At 32.1% G+C, this 17,850-nt stretch overlaps 1 protein-coding gene across 1 annotated transcript in view; it reads right to left on the reverse strand.

Moving 5' to 3' along the window:
- Window positions 1–6,296: 6,296 nt before the first annotated feature.
- LOC114329884 (ATP-binding cassette sub-family C member 4) overlaps window positions 6,297–17,850 on the reverse strand; it is a 351,864-nt gene continuing 340,310 nt past the window's right edge. Inside the window, exon 17 of the mRNA XM_050655875.1 lies at window positions 6,297–12,292. Within this exon, the coding sequence (XP_050511832.1) occupies window positions 12,019–12,292 (274 nt within the window). The 3' untranslated portion in view covers window positions 6,297–12,018. The remainder of the gene's footprint in view (window positions 12,293–17,850) is intronic.

Below are 17,850 nucleotides of genomic sequence, written 5' to 3' on the forward strand. Positions count from 1 at the left end.
CTATACTTCACAAAATGCCGAAGAAAATCATAATTATTATATAATATAACATATAATTTCTCCTAAATTACTTTTCCCCATATCCAGTATATTAACTTTTATGTAAATTATCTCTTTTTGATTTTCATGCATTTATAATTTAATTTATAAGATCTATTCTAGTGCTGCCGTGTTTGTATTGAACAACTGAAATAAATTAAAAGAATATTATAGCTATACAATAATTGTTTATATTTTTTATGAGATAAAAAGAAATATTTTATGAGACTAAGGTACAGTCTAGAAAGAAGACTAGTAGAAACGAATAAATAGTGTTTTTCAATCAATACCGTTTTTCAATACATATTGATTTTCTACCACACTTTTATTTCTCTCATAAAAATTGTCAATTGTAAGATAAACAAGAAATTAATATTTATCCATCATCCTCAGTCAGCTGACTTGTTTTCTTGAAACGACACTTTGCATACAATATTGGTATTTAAATATCCCGCTCTGTCATTCTTAATCATTTGACCAATACGAACACAGATATCACGTGGGTAGTTCTAACCAATGAAATCTTGGAATTCATAGCGGTATTTAACGCTTCGTCAGCAAAACAGAGGTAACCTCTAAATTTCACATAAACTTCTTCTTTTTTTCAATAGCCTCTTGTCAAGCAGTCATCCAGTCGCACGAATTTATATATTACATATTAAAATTATAATGAATAAAATAAAAAAAAAAACATAATTACTTTTACTATTAATTCTGTGTATTCGTTCAGTAATCAGGTTATAATAATATTTCAGTTCATAATTTGTGTTTTTTTAGATAAATATCTATTTTTCTCGTTTTATATATTTCACATACACCAATTTTATCAGAAAAGTACAAGTTTCAAACCGCGAGAGAGCGCTACCGTCAAAAATCACAGCCAATAAAATAGGTGTTTTAATGTCCAGCTAATTATGTCTATATCATCTGAGTAAGTAACGACTTGGTCGTTGTAAGTATTGTACCTTCTCTATCTAGTATGCGAGTTTTCCTGATAACTTGTCCTAACGCAAGGTTAAGAAGTGTTGTGGATTTGGGTTTTTACTTTCGCTTTGGTGTTGGTTAGGCATGGTTTTACTAATCTGATTAGTTTTTTTTGGCACATTTAGCTCTTGCATTGCCCTATATAATTACTTCCTAAATATTGAGTCATATGCTTGTTTGAAATCTACAAAGAGATGAAGTAGTTCGATATTGCGTTCGTAGAATTTTTCCAGCGTTTGTCTTACTATAAATATTTGGTCTATAGTTGACCTACCTTATATATCTGAGTCCACCCCACATAACAATTTCATGTTCTTAGTAGATTCATAGAACATACTTTTCAGAAAAAGTATATACTTAGAATATGCGTAATTACCATTGCGAATGTGCAGAGCATATACTGAGTATATACTACATTACAGTACTTAAACGTTCTATGTATATACTTAGAATGTACTACCGCACTTCTTTTCAGTATATACCAAGAACATACTTTTTAGAAGATTCTAAGGAGGTGCTATAAACCTTCTATTCATATACTTAGAATGTACTATCGCACATATTTTTAGTATATGGGAAGAATATTCCAAGGAAGTGCTATATACCTTCTAGTTATATACTTAGAATGTACTATCGCACATATTTTTAGTATATGGGAAGAATATTCCAAGGAAGTGCTATATACCTTCTATATATATACTTAGAATGTACTATCGCACATATTTTTAGTATATGGGAAGAATATTCCAAGGATGTGCTGTATTTCTCAGAAGTATGTTTTCAACATCACCCAATCTCATCCTATAGGTTCTACCAAAGAATACTACCCACTGGGTGTGTTAGTATTCTTTGGTTCTACTAATATATTATATTTACATATTCCAATTGCATATGAGAATGTAGTTATTACATTCTACAATATTACGTAAAAAGTAAGTATAAAATATATAAACTTTAGTTAGTTATATAGGTACCTATGTATAATAAATATTATATGGGTAAGTAGTCTATATATAAAATATAAGTAATATATTTAGTTATTATGTGCACATCAAAATAAAAATGCTGCTTATATAATTATATAATAGCCAAATATATATAATATGTATGTAAATTACTAAAATTTATAGGTATCTATATAGATTATACATACTTTTACTTACTAGGTATTTAGGAAATATTGAAGTACCAATATGAATTTATTATTTTCAAACTGCTTTTTATGTTCTTAAAAATGTTTTAGTCCTTGTAGCTAGAAATACTTGGTCCTACTAACAGCGTAGACATAAATGCATAACTGTACACTGTACTGGAAACTATTTTCATATTTTGCTCTTTTGTTACCTACCCCCTTCCCTTGTGCAGGTATAAAATGCAATGCAAGGGTCAGAATGACAATGAATGGCCGTTTCCGGATTCCCGAAAATTATAGGTAAAAATACTTATGGTATAAACTCAAATCAAAATGGTATATTCATTTCAACTGAAAACGAAACGAGAATTTCTCATTTTTCTTCAATAGAATTAAGTTTTAAACTTTTTACCATACAATTAAAACGGTTTAAAAAAATGAATTAGATAGTTCACTAGTACCTACCAAAATACATAAATTTGATTAATTATTCTTAACGCGAAGTTGATAATCTATAGGCTAACATTATTCTTCTTCCTATAGGTACATACAGTATATTCTTTTTAAGATATTTTAAAAGTATATACAAGTATGTGTTAAGCATATACTTTTGCATATACTTACGCATATACTAAGAATATTCGATTAAGGTATATTCTAAGAATAAACTTTTACGAACATTCCGAGATGCTACGTACCCGAATGTGCTCAGTATATTCGGTGCAAGAATATTCTTTGAGGCACATGCAAAGAACATGAAATTTAGAATGTTTTTTATGGTACATGCTATGCTTGTACTACGCATATACTAAAAAGGATATACTTCGACGAATGTTGGTAGGATATGCTTAGAACATGATGCGAACATCATTGTTATGTGGGTTGATAACCCCCTGTTGTTTGTTGGGTCATTATGTTGTTGAGCCTTCCTTCCAATATTTTGCTAAACATTTTTTATCCAACGTTTAGTACTGATATTCCACGGTGATTATTGCAATCTAACTTATCTCCCTTCTTATATTATATAGGGCATATCACTGCAATTTTCCATTGTTCCTGCATTATTGCTATAGTCCATATTTCTAGTAGTAACTTTGATATTTCACTATGTATTACATGTCCTCCATACTTTAACATTTCTACGGTTATTGTATCGCATCCTTGGGCCCTATTATTGTATATATACCTGGGGCCTGTAGACCTTATCTTTGCTAAGATTATCTTCAAGTGTTTCAGTCCTGTGTTTCTTTTTACTAGGGCAGATTGCTAATTGCTTACCTTTGAACCTCGCTCTTTTATATGAGCTTGGGACCGGCAGTCCTATTGTTAAGCAACTGTATCCATTCTCTATCCACTACCCATATAGCACACAACGTCCGATGGACGTCCACATAACGTACATTTAAAGTCCAAACGTCCATGGACCAAGACTGGACGTACTATGTACGTCCATTACGCGACGTCCATTGGACGTTTGATATCAACGTACATTGGACATCCATTTGTGGTCCATGGAGATTTTACACAAAACACGACTATATTATTATGAGTAATTATATATAGCCTCTTGTTTTAATCAAAGCAATATTATTAGTAGAATACAAGAAGCTTCTAATAAATGTAGTCACATATTTTTTCATCATCGAATTAAAACACTGAACCACTAAAATTATTTTAATTAAACCTATATAATATTAGATGATGATAAAACGATGGTAAACTTTTTCAGAATAACGGAGCTACATCGCGCATCGGTAATTATAGAACTTACAATAATTAGACACTACCAATTTAAATCTTAAATGTGCATTTTGTAACTGTTAAATTTCGCGCCAAACTAAATGAGAATCTTCTTGACAACGTTGTCGCTCTTCACGCTATCGGTCGTAAAAGGTGTATTAGGCAGGTACTTTTAGGGGATTATCGCTGTTAATTGTTGTGGAATACTGAAGGAGGATTTATTTATGATAATTCACAGAATGGCAAACCCGCTTGCAATATACAACCGTACTGACTCTAAGTTCTAAGAAATAATAATGTTTTGAAAGAATAGAACAGAAATAAACCCTCTTGAATGTGCATGCTTGATGGGGCGCCATTATCTGAATTTTGTCTTTATTAAGTTATTACATACAATATAATAATCCTGTGATATCTTTGTGTTTGCTGTTTATCGTGCAAGTGCATATGCAGTCGTGCATTAATGAAGTTCCTATAATAAAGTTATAATAAAGAGAAATAAAAAATGTATTTTGTGTAATATTTTAAAGTATAAGTTTAGTATTATAGGAACTATTTCCTATACCTACAGGCTTTTTGCTATGTATGTATTCAAAAAATTATGGACACTAGATTGCTTTCTGAAAAGTGCCCTACAAAAATGACTATAAGACGTACATTGAATGTACATCAGATGTACATTGAATGTACATAAGATGTACACTGAAAGCTTCAACAACGTACACTGTACGTTTGTAGCGGACGTTCTATGGACGTCCAATTTTGTGAACTCTGGACGTTCGTTGGACGTCCATCGGATGTCCATTGTACCTTAGCGGGACGTCCATTGGACGTTCCAATGTACACAGATGTACGTCCATTGGATGTCCATAAAACGTACTTGTGCTATCTGGATAACAGCAGTGTGTGTTGAGTAAATGTCTCGTTACTTAGTAAAGTCGACATTACTGTCTTTACAATTAGCGTGTTTTTGTAAAGACCGTGAAGTCGACTAATCTGATTGCGACTGCCTGAATGATGGCAAACCCGCTTGCAATATACAACCGTACTGACTCTAAGTTCTAAGAAATAATAATGTTTTGAAAGAACAGAACAGAAATAAACCCTCTTGAATGTGCATGCTTGATGGGGCGCCATTATCTGAATTTTGTCTTTATTAAGTTATTACATACAATATAATAATCCTGTGATATCTTTGTGTTTGCTGTTTATCGTGCAAGTGCATATGCAGTCGTGCATTAATGAAGTTCCTATAATAAAGTTATAATAAAGAGAAATAAAAAAGGTATTTTGTGTAATATTTTAAAGTATAAGTTTAGTATTATAGGAACTATTTCCTATACCTAAAGGCTTTTTGCTATGTATGTATTCAAAAAATTATGGACACTAGATTGCTTTCTGAAAAGTGCCCTACAAAAATGACTATAAGACGTACATTGAATGTACATCAGATGTACATTGAATGTACATAAGATGTACACTGAAAGCTTTAACAACGTACACTGTACGTTTGTAGCGGACGTTCTATGGACGTCCAATTTTGTGAACTCTGGACGTTCGTTGGACGTCCATCGGATGTCCATTGTACCTTAGCGGGACGTCCATTGGACGTTCCAATGTACACAGATGTACGTCCATTGGATGTCCATAAAACGTACTTGTGCTATCTGGATAACAGCAGTGTGTGTTGAGTAAATGTCTCGTTACTTAGTAAAGTCGACATTACTGTCTTTACAATTAGCGTGTTTTTGTAAAGACCGTGAAGTCGACTAATCTGATTGCGACTGCCTGAATGATTAATAGCTATGCCATTAAAAAAAATCATGGGTACTCTAAACTTTCGAAGTAGCTGTTTTAAAGAATTGTTTTGAACTACAACCACATCATTCTCTTAGGTTTCTCAGCCAATATATTAATTATTTAAACCGCAAGATGCCGTTATATTGCAGTTTTCTTTCGATTATTGCCCTTCCAACTTCTTCTTCAACGTGATCCATCTATGGGATTTTCTGAATTCTTCTATACGTCCACATCTCAAAGAAGTTGTGGAGATGTCTCATATACGTCTTCTCATCGTCTCTCGATTGAGCATCAACGATTCAATGTAACTTTTATTTCGTGAATGTAGCTGTTATGTTCTGTTAGATAGTAGATTTACTCCTTTACTCTTTTGATCACTGGGCTCCTACTATTATGAATTCGTTAGTATTGTTGGTCTCACCCATTTTTTACGAATTTGGTGTTATTATGTTGGGGAGAGTCCCATAATACACTGCATCTTAATATTTTTTTATTACTCTTTCTAAATTTTCCTGCTCAAAGAAAAACAACTGAAGATAGGAACATCCGCAAGTAATAAATTCAAATTATAGAAACCATCATTTACACCAATAAAACAAACTATTTTTAAATACTTTATTAAATATATAAACAACCTATTACAATATTTTAAAATTTACCTAAAAATTCACATTTTTGTAAAAATATACATACTAAAATATATACAAGTAGATAACACTTCCATACGTATATAAAAATTCAAAAATATATAATTTAAAACGTCCATATATGATTCGATTTATATTTTAAAAATACATAGTTTTTACAATATTAAAATATACCTACCTATTTTTATTTAAGTATAAATTATTGTACTGGAAAATTACTGGTTTGGCAATTCAAAATGTCTAAAATCTAACTTGCAATTCAAAATTTGTAACATATCTTAAATATCATCTGCCGGTCCATTTTTTAATTTTGATTTGACTATTATTTGACTTTTTAATTACCACGTATCTTAATAACCGTCGTCAGATATCAGAAACAGTGAATAGAGCTAAAAACCATTTAATATTTTGTCTAATATAATAGTTTAAAAAATTTTCTATAAACTTTTAGGTCTGGATCCCGCGTACCAAAAAAAAGTTTATTAATAGCAAGCTGAAAATGTGTTAATAGATTAACAGCGGAATGGGACGTTTCGGCGTCGCCGTTTCGGCGTGGCCATTTCGGCGTGGCCGTTTGGGCGTAGAGCCGTTTCGGCGTAGGCCGTTTCGGCGTAGGCCGTTTCGGCGTCGGCCATTTCGGCGTCAGAAATTTTATTTTAGTTGACTAAATACCTACAGAGACTAAATACAGAGACGCAGATGATCGCATTTCACGGCTTGTGGGAAATTTTGATGCAAACGGGGATGTTTTAGAATTTTTAAGAGGACTAGCACATAATTATAATATGTAAGTAGGTACTTTATTTTAATTAATATTTCGTGAATAAGTTTTGTAGGTTAAATATAAATGTTTTGTATGTAAATATAAATGTTTCAGGATTTTTAATTGGACTAGCACATATCTAATTATAACATGTAAATAATAACTAAAATAAAATATTCATTTTTCCAAAATCTTGTTTATTCATTTATTTATATATAATATCTACAGCTAGAAGCCAATTACAGATATTACATTAACTATGAGCTAAATAACAAGCACACACACATAAGTATAAAATTGACATATACAAATCTACCATTAATATTAAAATTTTGTGATCAATGGACTCCAATGTATCTATTTAAATAACTATATTAAAAGATTTTTTTCAAAATAATGTCTTACTAATAGACTCCAATGTAGGTATTTAGTCAACTAAAATAAAATCTCTGACGCCGAAATGGCCGACGCCGAAACGGCCTACGCCGAAACGGCTCTACGCCCAAACGGCCACGCCGAAATGGCCACGCCGAAACGGCGACGCCGAAATGTCCTAGACCCGATTAACAGTGTCTAGTCGTCGGACAAACTTTGATGTATGGGAACATTGGAAGAGGGCAAGTTTTAATTGTGGAACATGATTTTAATTCTGGAACTTGTCATCCTGACAAGTTTATGATTGTGAAAACTAGCAGGTTGTTTTTACGTCTAGTCAATAGCAAACTTTATATAATATATGAAAAAATGTTTGTCTCCGACAAATATGTTGGGCATTTTAATAAGTCCGACACGTAGAACATATCAAGTGACAGGATTTATGTTGGTGATAAATAGCAGTCTGATTTTGCATGAGAGTTTCATGAAAGAGTAACAAATTAATTGGAAGGTCTGTCCGACAAAATACCTGGGACGTTTTCGTAGTCTGACGTTCCAAACCTGTAACCTGTTCCCCAATTAAAACTTCCCCTGTTCCAGTGTTCCGGTACATCAAAGTTTGTCCGACTAGACACCGTTAAGCAATTAACAAATCTTCAGCTTGCTATTGATAAACTTTTTTTGGTACGCAGGTTCCAGGCCTATTTGTATGTGTTTTGGTTTCCAAATAGTTACTGTTGATTCCCAAACAATAGTTGCCTCAAACTTTAGTTTTACAGGTTGGTGGCATTATAAGCTTTTAACATGATTTTTGTCTCAAAATAATCTACAAAAATAATAATGTGAGTACTTTGGTAAAAATAAATAGAGTATATCCTCATTTAGATATCTGAGAAATATATTGTTTTAGAATTTCCGTTGAACCGGAAGTGAAAATGTTTTAAATTTACCCCCCAAATAACTGATCCCGAATACATCATAAATTTTTCTGTATCTGTTTCCGCCCCTCTTCTCTTGAAAGGAAATTATAGAATTGTTTTAACTTTCCATTTAAACAGTTTGGTATAATATAATGTGGATACAACAAAAACTTGTAAAACTGATAATGATAATGAATAAAACCACGCCCCAGTTAGAAACTTTCAAACCTAGCCTCATTAAGGGAACTCCTTGTGAACCTATACCCTCAAAGATTTTCAAGAAACTTACACTTGCCAATGGTAAATACCTGATAGACATGGATATTTGGCATTATTTTCAGTATTAACGACCTTACTAATACCAAAAATTTACAGTAAGTACACAAAATTTAACAGAATTTTTATTAGCTAAATATTAGCTTATAACATTATAGTTATTAATGTACCAAGGGTATTATAAGGATAATAACGCTTGAGGTCAATGGTGTGTCGGTCATTGGTGTTTCCGTCAATATACTTGATCGAAAGCGTTATTATCCATAATACCCGTGGTGCCTTCAACGTTTAATGTCCGACTAAATATTCTTTATATGCAAAAAATTTGAATGAATTTTGAATTAATTAGTTTTCAAATAAGTACATTTACCAGCAACAGTCGTAACGTAATTGTGGTAACCATATGGTTTTACTTAAGTTGTTATTTGTCGACTTGACAGTATTTAACTAGTTATTTAAATTTAATACCCTAGGACATACCCTAGGGTGTTATTTTGAAAAATAACGCCCTAGGGAAATATAACATATTTAACTGACTTGGAAATCATGTCATTATTTGTCAAATAATATTCCAGTCGGAAATCAACTTGTTTAATATAGCTGCCAGGGTTAAGTATGCAAAATTAAAATACACTTCTCCAAGAAATTTTCTTTACCTAATTATATTAAAATATGGGTAATAATATTACCCAGGCTCATATTATGAGCCTTATATGCGCCAACGGTGAACACAAAATTCTTAATTGTATGTCAAAAATGCATAACAACTACCTCTTAAAAACCACCAAATTTCATTTGCATATCTTAATAAATAAATCGTCAGTTTGTAAGAAAAATTCCAATACCCCCTATCCCGGACACGTATAAAGCAAACTATCATTATTTTTTCACGCAGAATTACCCCTTAAAGTTTGCCATACTTGGCTAAAAATATCCTGTATTATTGAGAAACAAGGCTAGTTGTTAAAATACCTAACTTTGTTATTACCCAACATAAGCGAATGAATCAAAAAACAGAATGTTAAGAAAACATGAGGCTATAGTTGGGTGTTAATTTAAGGCACTCAGAGCAACAGTGGCCTAACCCACAAATTGAACATTTTTAGATTAATATACACACACCGGCAAAATTAGCCGAACACCTTAAAAATGGGACATGTTTGATGTCACGAATTTCCTAAACCAGTGGTCCGATGTGAGTGATTCTTTTAGTATGTTATAGCCTTATTATTTAAGAATATCGTTGTAATAATATTGTTCCTAGACAGCTAAATATCATTTTATACCGGGTGTAACAATAATACTGTGTTTTTTTCTTAAAGTTTGGAACACCCTGTGGAATATTCTAGCATATATAAAATATTGAAATTAAAACTCAAATATAGCCTTAGGCTTTCTTAACATCTTCTTCTTTGATTCATTTGCTTATGTTGGAAAATAAAAAAGTTATGGGCTTTAACAACTAGCCATGTTTTTCATCGATAAATCCTCATAATAGGGGAGGAAAGTATGCTAAATTTGCAGTTACTCGAGCGTTATGGGGACCTATTGGATTGTGAATAGTATGTGCTAAAACCAGAAAAAGGTTAACTTAAGTTTTCCATATATTGGGGGACTTTTCATTTTTTTATTTATTTTCCATTTGAAACAATCGTTTTTTTCCGATTATAGCGTCATTTATCCATAATTTAAAAAAATGTTGCGAATAAAAGTTGCTTATTTTTACGTCAGGAATCCAAATCTTCAATAAAAATGGGGGCTCCTATTTAACATTTTAAAGTAACCCCCACCCCACCTCCGCGGGGGGACGTGTTTGGTGCCATTCGACAGATTTTTGAAAAATATTGAATACGTGTATTTTGCAGTTTTACGACCTAATGTTCATTTCGCGAAATATCGTATTTAAAATTTTTAATTTACCCCTCAAGCGAATAGATTTTTTAGATTTCTAAGAATAGATTTTTTTCTCGGTCCCCCTTAATGAATTCCCCGGTGTTAAGAACCAATATATTATGGTATAGGTACATTTACAGGATACAAGGTTTCTCCCCATGTGATAATCTGACGCGCTCGAGTAACTGAAAAAATCCCCGCTTGGGCTCCCCTACCATCCTTATCTGCTTAGTTTAATAAACAAGCCTAAAGTAATTCAATAGATGTATTAAATAACTAAATTAATAAGCGATGTCACAATGACGACCTCCCGTCTATTTCAGCTGAACTAGCTGAACATCAGATCGAAAAACTGCAAAATACACGTATTCAATATTTTTGAAAAATCTATCGAATGGCACCAAACACGTCCCCCCACGGAGGTGGGGTGGGGAATTTAATTTAAAATCTTAAATAGAAGCCCCCAATTTTTATTGCAGATTTGGATTTTTTACGTAAAAATAAGCAACTTTTATTCGACACATTTTTTCGAATTATGGATGGATCGCGCTATAATCGGAAAAAAACGATTGTTTCAAATGGAAAATAAATTCAAAAATGAAAAGTCCCCCAATATATGGAAAACTTAACTCAACCATTTTTTGGTTTTAGCACATACTATTCATAATCCAATAGGTCCCCATAACGCTCGAGTAACTGCAAATTTAGCATACTTTCCTCCCCTACTATGAGGATTTATCGATGAAAAACATGGCTAGTTGTTAAAGCCCATAACTTTTTTATTTACCAACATAAGCAAATGAATCAAAGAAGAGGATGTTAAGAAAGCCTAAGGCTATATTTGAGTTTTAATTTCAATATTTTATATATGCTAGAATAGTCCACAGGGTGTTCCAAACTTTGAGAAAAAAAACACAGTATTATTGTTACACCCGGTATAAAATGATATGTAGCTGTCTAGCAACAATATTACTACAACGATATTCTTAAATAATAAGGTTATAACATACTAAAAGAATCACTCAAATCGGACCACTGGTTTAGGAAATTCGTGACATCAAACATGTCCCATTTTTAAGGTGTTCGGCTAATTTTGCCGGTGTGTATAAATAAAAGCAGCAACATTATGATTCTGAAATTGTTTAGCCTCCCCGGTCTCCAGATTTGACGCCACTTGATTTTTCTTGTGACCTACGGTAACCTTTCTGGTTACCTACAGGAAAAGGACTATTTTTAAAGGCTGTTTACAGATATTGCTTGAAACCGATCATACCTAACATTTGCTGTAGGTACCTCAAATTAAGTGATATATAACTTCCAACGTCAAATATATCGTCATAACATACAAATACATTTGTAATCATTATTAATGGTATACCTATACCTAGGTAGATATACCAAGAATTATTTTCGAAATCTCATAACGTGTCAAAATATTAAAACTAATCCCTACTCAGGGAGTGATAGAGTCCTTTGATAACTATCTTTGGCAATTTTCCTAAGTTGATCACCAAGACTCTTGCCTGCTTCAGCTACCATTTTATAAAAGACACCATTAGAATTCTGAAGTAGTAGATGTGGATGATCGAATTCTACCATAGTGCCCGATGCCATCACAAGTACTTTATCCGAATCCATAATAGTGTTCAGTCTATGAGCAACTGTAAGTACCGTACAATCTGCAAACTTTTTTCTTATAGTTTTCTGGATTAAAGCATCAGTCCTGAAAAGAAAATATGCATTAATAATAAGTTGTATAGTGCAATTATAAACTTTTGCTAATGCCTGGTTGCAAGACAAGCTTACGAAACATACGTTACACAATTGAGTCTTATAACAATTTTCAACTTGTCACAATGGATTGCCACGTAAATTGGATCGATAAGAATTGAAAATTATGATGCAAAGTAAGTGCGACTTAAAGCGGTCCTATCTATAAGCTGAGCTGGGCTAAGCTGGAGCTTAAGATTTGCTGGTGCAACCAGGCATAAGTCGTTCAAGCTTGCGCAATATCTAAAATATCAAGCAGGGCAAAATTATTAATGAGGGTGCGAAACTACGCCATCAGTCGATTGTTTATATTTTTGCTATGTGAGCCTAATCAGCAACTGAAAACTGGGGCTAAGCGCCAAACAGACTTAAGAGCACTTAGATATCAAGCTTTGCTAGTATCTAGATGTAAACTGTTACACATTTCGAGTAGCACAAATGACCGAAAACAATATGAATAAATTGTTTTCTTTCATGTCCATCAAAGTACATGGTACCTTTGTAGGCTTATCACTTTGATGGGAAACATTCAGGAGAAATTTGTTGGTGTTTCGTGTTTGATTTTAAATTCAGTATTCAGTTCCTGCATATGATGTCACAGGGTGGTCGAAATGGCGGCATAATGCGGTATTGTTTACTAATACCCCAGGCTGTGGGTGAAAAAACGTGATATAATTCAGGAATTTTTGAAACCTATCATGTGTTGTAAAGGACGATGCCAGGAATAACTTCTACTAAAATGTGACCAAAAATATTGTGAGCTTTTTTTTTAATTGCGATTTTCATTTGTTAAATTTGCAATTTTTAAAGATTTTTAATTTTGCAGCTTATGATATTGATTTTAGAGAAAAACTTTTTAATAGAAAGTTGTAGTAAATTAAAAAACCTACAATTTGAGCTATGGTAAGTTTAATTTCGCTTATTGGTTATTGCAAAACAGCATGCGAAATGTCCAAAATGGCCGTTTGTTACAATTGCGTTATTTATTGTACAAATAATTTTTTTTATTTTTTAAAGCTTTAAAATGAAGATCTTTCAATTTCAAACATAAAAAAAATTGCAAGGCCGGATTAACGAATTTGTTGCTTAGATATTATAAATTGTTTATCCCAAGAGGTCAAATGTCGAAGGCTATGACTTTTTGAACAAAAGTCGTAGAGAGTTGTTGTAACATCCAATCTCCTTCTAAAGAGTTATATTTTCATATTCTGATGTAAATAAATGCGTAAAACATTTTTAAACCTCTACTTTTTGGGTTTGAAAATAAGGGGGCAAATTTCGTTAAAAACATTTAGAGCTGAAGCGGTTCTGTATATCCTATGAGTTTTTAACTTACAGATTATTGTTGCTAAAGACGAAACGAAGATACATAAAAAAATAAAACAAATTTACAACCAACTGAAGCCGAGATAATTGTTTATTTTTTCTTAAATCGTAGTGCCTTTATTTATAACAATTAAGAAATTATTTTACAGTCATTGACTAAAGAAAGACTTATATTATCTTAAAATAAAAATTATTATAAACTATAATTACATTTAAAAATTAAAAATTATTTTTAAAGTCGGTGCTTTTGCGAGCGGCCGAATTTTGCAAATCGCCCGGCTCGCTTCAAATCCGCGCGCTCGGAAAATTTTTACGTAAGTTGCATTAAATTTTGACCGAAAACAATTTAATAATATTACCATTATAATATACAGTGTATTTACCACTGTATTTGTTTTTCTTGATAAACTTTTATATGTGAAATCTCATTTCTGAAGAAATAATATTACAAAAATGATACATATTTTTAATTTATGCATTGTTATATAAATATAATATTAATAATGTTACTTCTTATTATACAATATAAAACTTTTTCTTCTTGTAGTGACTATCCGTTTTGGATGTTGGCGACCATCAATTTGGCAAACCCCATTTGGAAACTGAGAACCAGGAAGGCGAAGGATTACCTTGCTAGAAAATTTACAAAATTGGAAAGAAATCCTTTGTAAAAGGTATAAAAATTTTTTATTAAAAATCCCTTAAAAGGGCTACATCACAACAAAACGTTTTCGATTTTTATAAAAAATCATCATCAGTGTTCGATCTAAAAATAAGTATAACCGATTTAATGAATATAAAGTTATTATTTAAATTTTGACAAAGGTTAGAGCAAGTTGGTTATACTTACAAACTGGATGCTAGCTGAGCCACAAAAGAAAAATACCTGGGTAAAAACCTAAACCTAAAAACCTCTAAAATTAATCAAATCCACCCCAACATTAAGTTCACTATGGAACTTGAATCATCCAATTCAATTAACTTTCTCGACCTCACCATCACCAGATTGAATGACCACTTCGATTTTAGTATTTATAGGAAACCAACACAGACTGATCATGTCATACCCTTGTCTTCAAACCATCCAATGTCACATAAATACTCTGCCTTCCATAGTTACATACACCGTCTAGAAACCATCCCCCTATCTCAATCTAACTACACTAAAGAACTTAACACTATCAAACAAATTGCTTTCAATAACGGTTACGAACCAAACCTTATAACCAAACTCCTTCATAAGAGACAACTGAGGGTTCTGAGGGAGGCTGCGTTTCCCAGGGATCTGACCACCAGACCCATTTATGCTTCATTACCTTTCCATCAAGAGAGCCTTTCCGGTGATATCAGTAATATTATCAAGAGATCAGTTGACAACATACACATCTCTTTTAAAGTTTCCAATAATTTAGGACAATGTCTTTCCAACTCCAAAGACCCTATCAACTACATGAATCGTAGTGGGGTTTATAAACTTCAATGCTCTGACTGTGATGCTACGTACATAGGAAGAAATCTCGTTCCCTTGAACACACAAAAAGAGAGAACACTTCCACCTTTTCTCAACATTTAAAACAAAACAGTCATACTCTTAACATTCCGGAAAATGTTTCTCTAATACACAACATACCTCAAAAGAATTTCTTAAGACTGGACCTATACGAGGACTTGGAAATAATTAGAGAAAAGCAAAGTAGCCCTAACTGTGTTAACCGCCATGTGTCTTTCAATCGTGACTTCAATCCCTTACATCGTCAACTTTTTTCTTAACCTAAATTTCCAAACTTCTTTGCTGTTTTCAAACTCTTTTTTCATTTATATTAACTTTTCCTCCATATTTACTTATTTAACAGATGACATTTCTAACATCAACTCATTATCCCTTAACTTCTACTAGTTTTCCAAAATAATCTACTTTAACTTTTTCCACAGTTTTTACTAAATCGACCAGTCACAACTCTAACACTATTTGATCTCTTCCACCCAATTTCGTAACTTATTGCCATTTGATCAGGTTTTCGTTATAGGTCCAACTAAACTTCAGAAAAATATTTATAAAAGGTTTTATACTAATTCTTCCACTCTCTTATCCATAGGATGTGGGGTCTGGTTTCTGGGGCGCCCAGCCTTTTTCATCACACCTCTTTACAGTAAACAATTCTGATATCAAATCACAAATTATTCACTACCTTCTAATTTTACACATATTGCTTTTTTTCCAATACACCTTCATACATCCATCCAGTTTTAAACCTTTTCAATTCAACTCGATAACTTGGTATAAAAAATAAAAAATAGAAAAAATCCCTATTTCATAAACATGTTTAGCCCTAGATGCTTATGTTACATAAAAGGACCTCATACTTTTGCCAGGTTATTAGTTCAATTGATATTCTTCTTCACTTCCAATATCAACACTCAGGTACCTTAACCAATTAATTCACATATCATTTTCCTCCTGTGACTCATACAACTTATCTTAATTTAAACACTACTTTAATATCAGACTTTCATTTACCACAGACTCTCTAATTTACTCTGCCATTGGTACAATTAAACCAAACACTCCTTTTAATTCATAGTAAATCAAATTTTCAACAGCACAGTTGGACTTACTTCAATTTGAATAGGAACATGTATAGATGGCTGCATAGATTCTGGCTATTTCTCATTATAAAAATCATTTCATACTTTACGTTCATCTTACATATTCAAGGTACTTACTTAAATGTAATTATAGCCACAACTTTGTTGATGTTTGTTATTACTATGTAAATTTTCATTAAATATTTTACTAACAATTAGTTGGCTGTCGTAATACAGGGTAAATTCCACGTCACGTTGTCCATCTGTCTTTTGACACCTTTCAGAAACATCACTCATTTCGCATTCAGTTGCCATTAAGTCATTGAAATGTGATCAACTCAATTTGGATCCCACGTGTTGGGAAACCTGTATACCTTACCTTAGGGCATTATCCTGTTTGCCATGTGACCATCACAGGCCTTTTTCTTGAAGTATGCACTTTTAAGGCATCTATATTTTATGTAAAGGGTTTTTACCCAGGTATTTTTCTTTTGTGGCTCAGCTAGCATCCAGTTTGTAAGTATAACCAACTTGCTCTAACCTTTGTCAAAATTTAAATAATAACTTTATATTCATTAAATCGGTTATACTTATTTTTAGATCGAACACTGATGATGATTTTTTATAAAAATCGAAAACGTTTTGTTGTGATGTAGCCCTTTTAAGGGATTTTTAATAAAAAAATTTTATACCTTTTACAAAGGATTTCTTTCCAATTTTGTGATTGATGGTATACAGCCAACTACAGGAAAACTTTTTCTTTTCCTTGTGGATTTAGAAAATTTACGTACGTCGTTCAACACAACAACTACAAATCTTTTTAGAACAGCAGTACAGATTTAGTGTGCAAGTACAGATTGCCATGATGGTCGCCAACATCCAAAACGGATAGTCACTATAAACAGAAAAAGTTTTATATTGTATAATAAGAAGTAACATTATTATTATTATATTTATATTACAATGAAAAAATTAAAAATATAGTTATATATTTCATATATGTGTATCATTTTTGTAATATTATTGCTTCAGAAATGAGATTTCACATATAAAAGTTTATCAAGAAAAACAAATACAGTGGTAAATAGACTGTATATTATAATGGTAATATTATTAAATTGTTTTCGGTCAAAATTTAATACAACTTACGTAAAAATTTTCCGAGCGCGCGGATTTGAAGCGAGCCGGGCGATTTGCAAAATTCGGACGCTCGCAAAAGCACCGATTTTAAAAATAATTTTTAATAATTAAATGTAACTATATTTTATAATTATTTTTAATTTAAGATAATATAAGTCTTTCTTTAGTCAATGACTGTAAAATAATTTCTTAATTGTTGTAAATAAAGGCACTACGATTTAAGAAAAAAGAAACAATTATCTCGGCTTCAGTTGGTTGTAAAAAATTTTTATTTTTTGATAAATCTTCGTTTCGTCTTCAGCAACAATAATCTGTAAGTTAGAAATTCATAGGCTGTACAGGGCCGCTTCAGCTCTAAATGCTTATAACGAAAATTGCCCCCTTATTTTCAAGCCCAACATTTAGCTCGGCTTCAGTTGGTCGTAGAAATTTTTTATTTTTTTTATAAATCTTCGTTTC

Source organism: Diabrotica virgifera, chromosome 7 (assembly GCF_917563875.1).
Source record: "Diabrotica virgifera virgifera chromosome 7, PGI_DIABVI_V3a".
Taxonomy (NCBI): Eukaryota; Metazoa; Arthropoda; class Insecta; order Coleoptera; family Chrysomelidae; genus Diabrotica; species Diabrotica virgifera.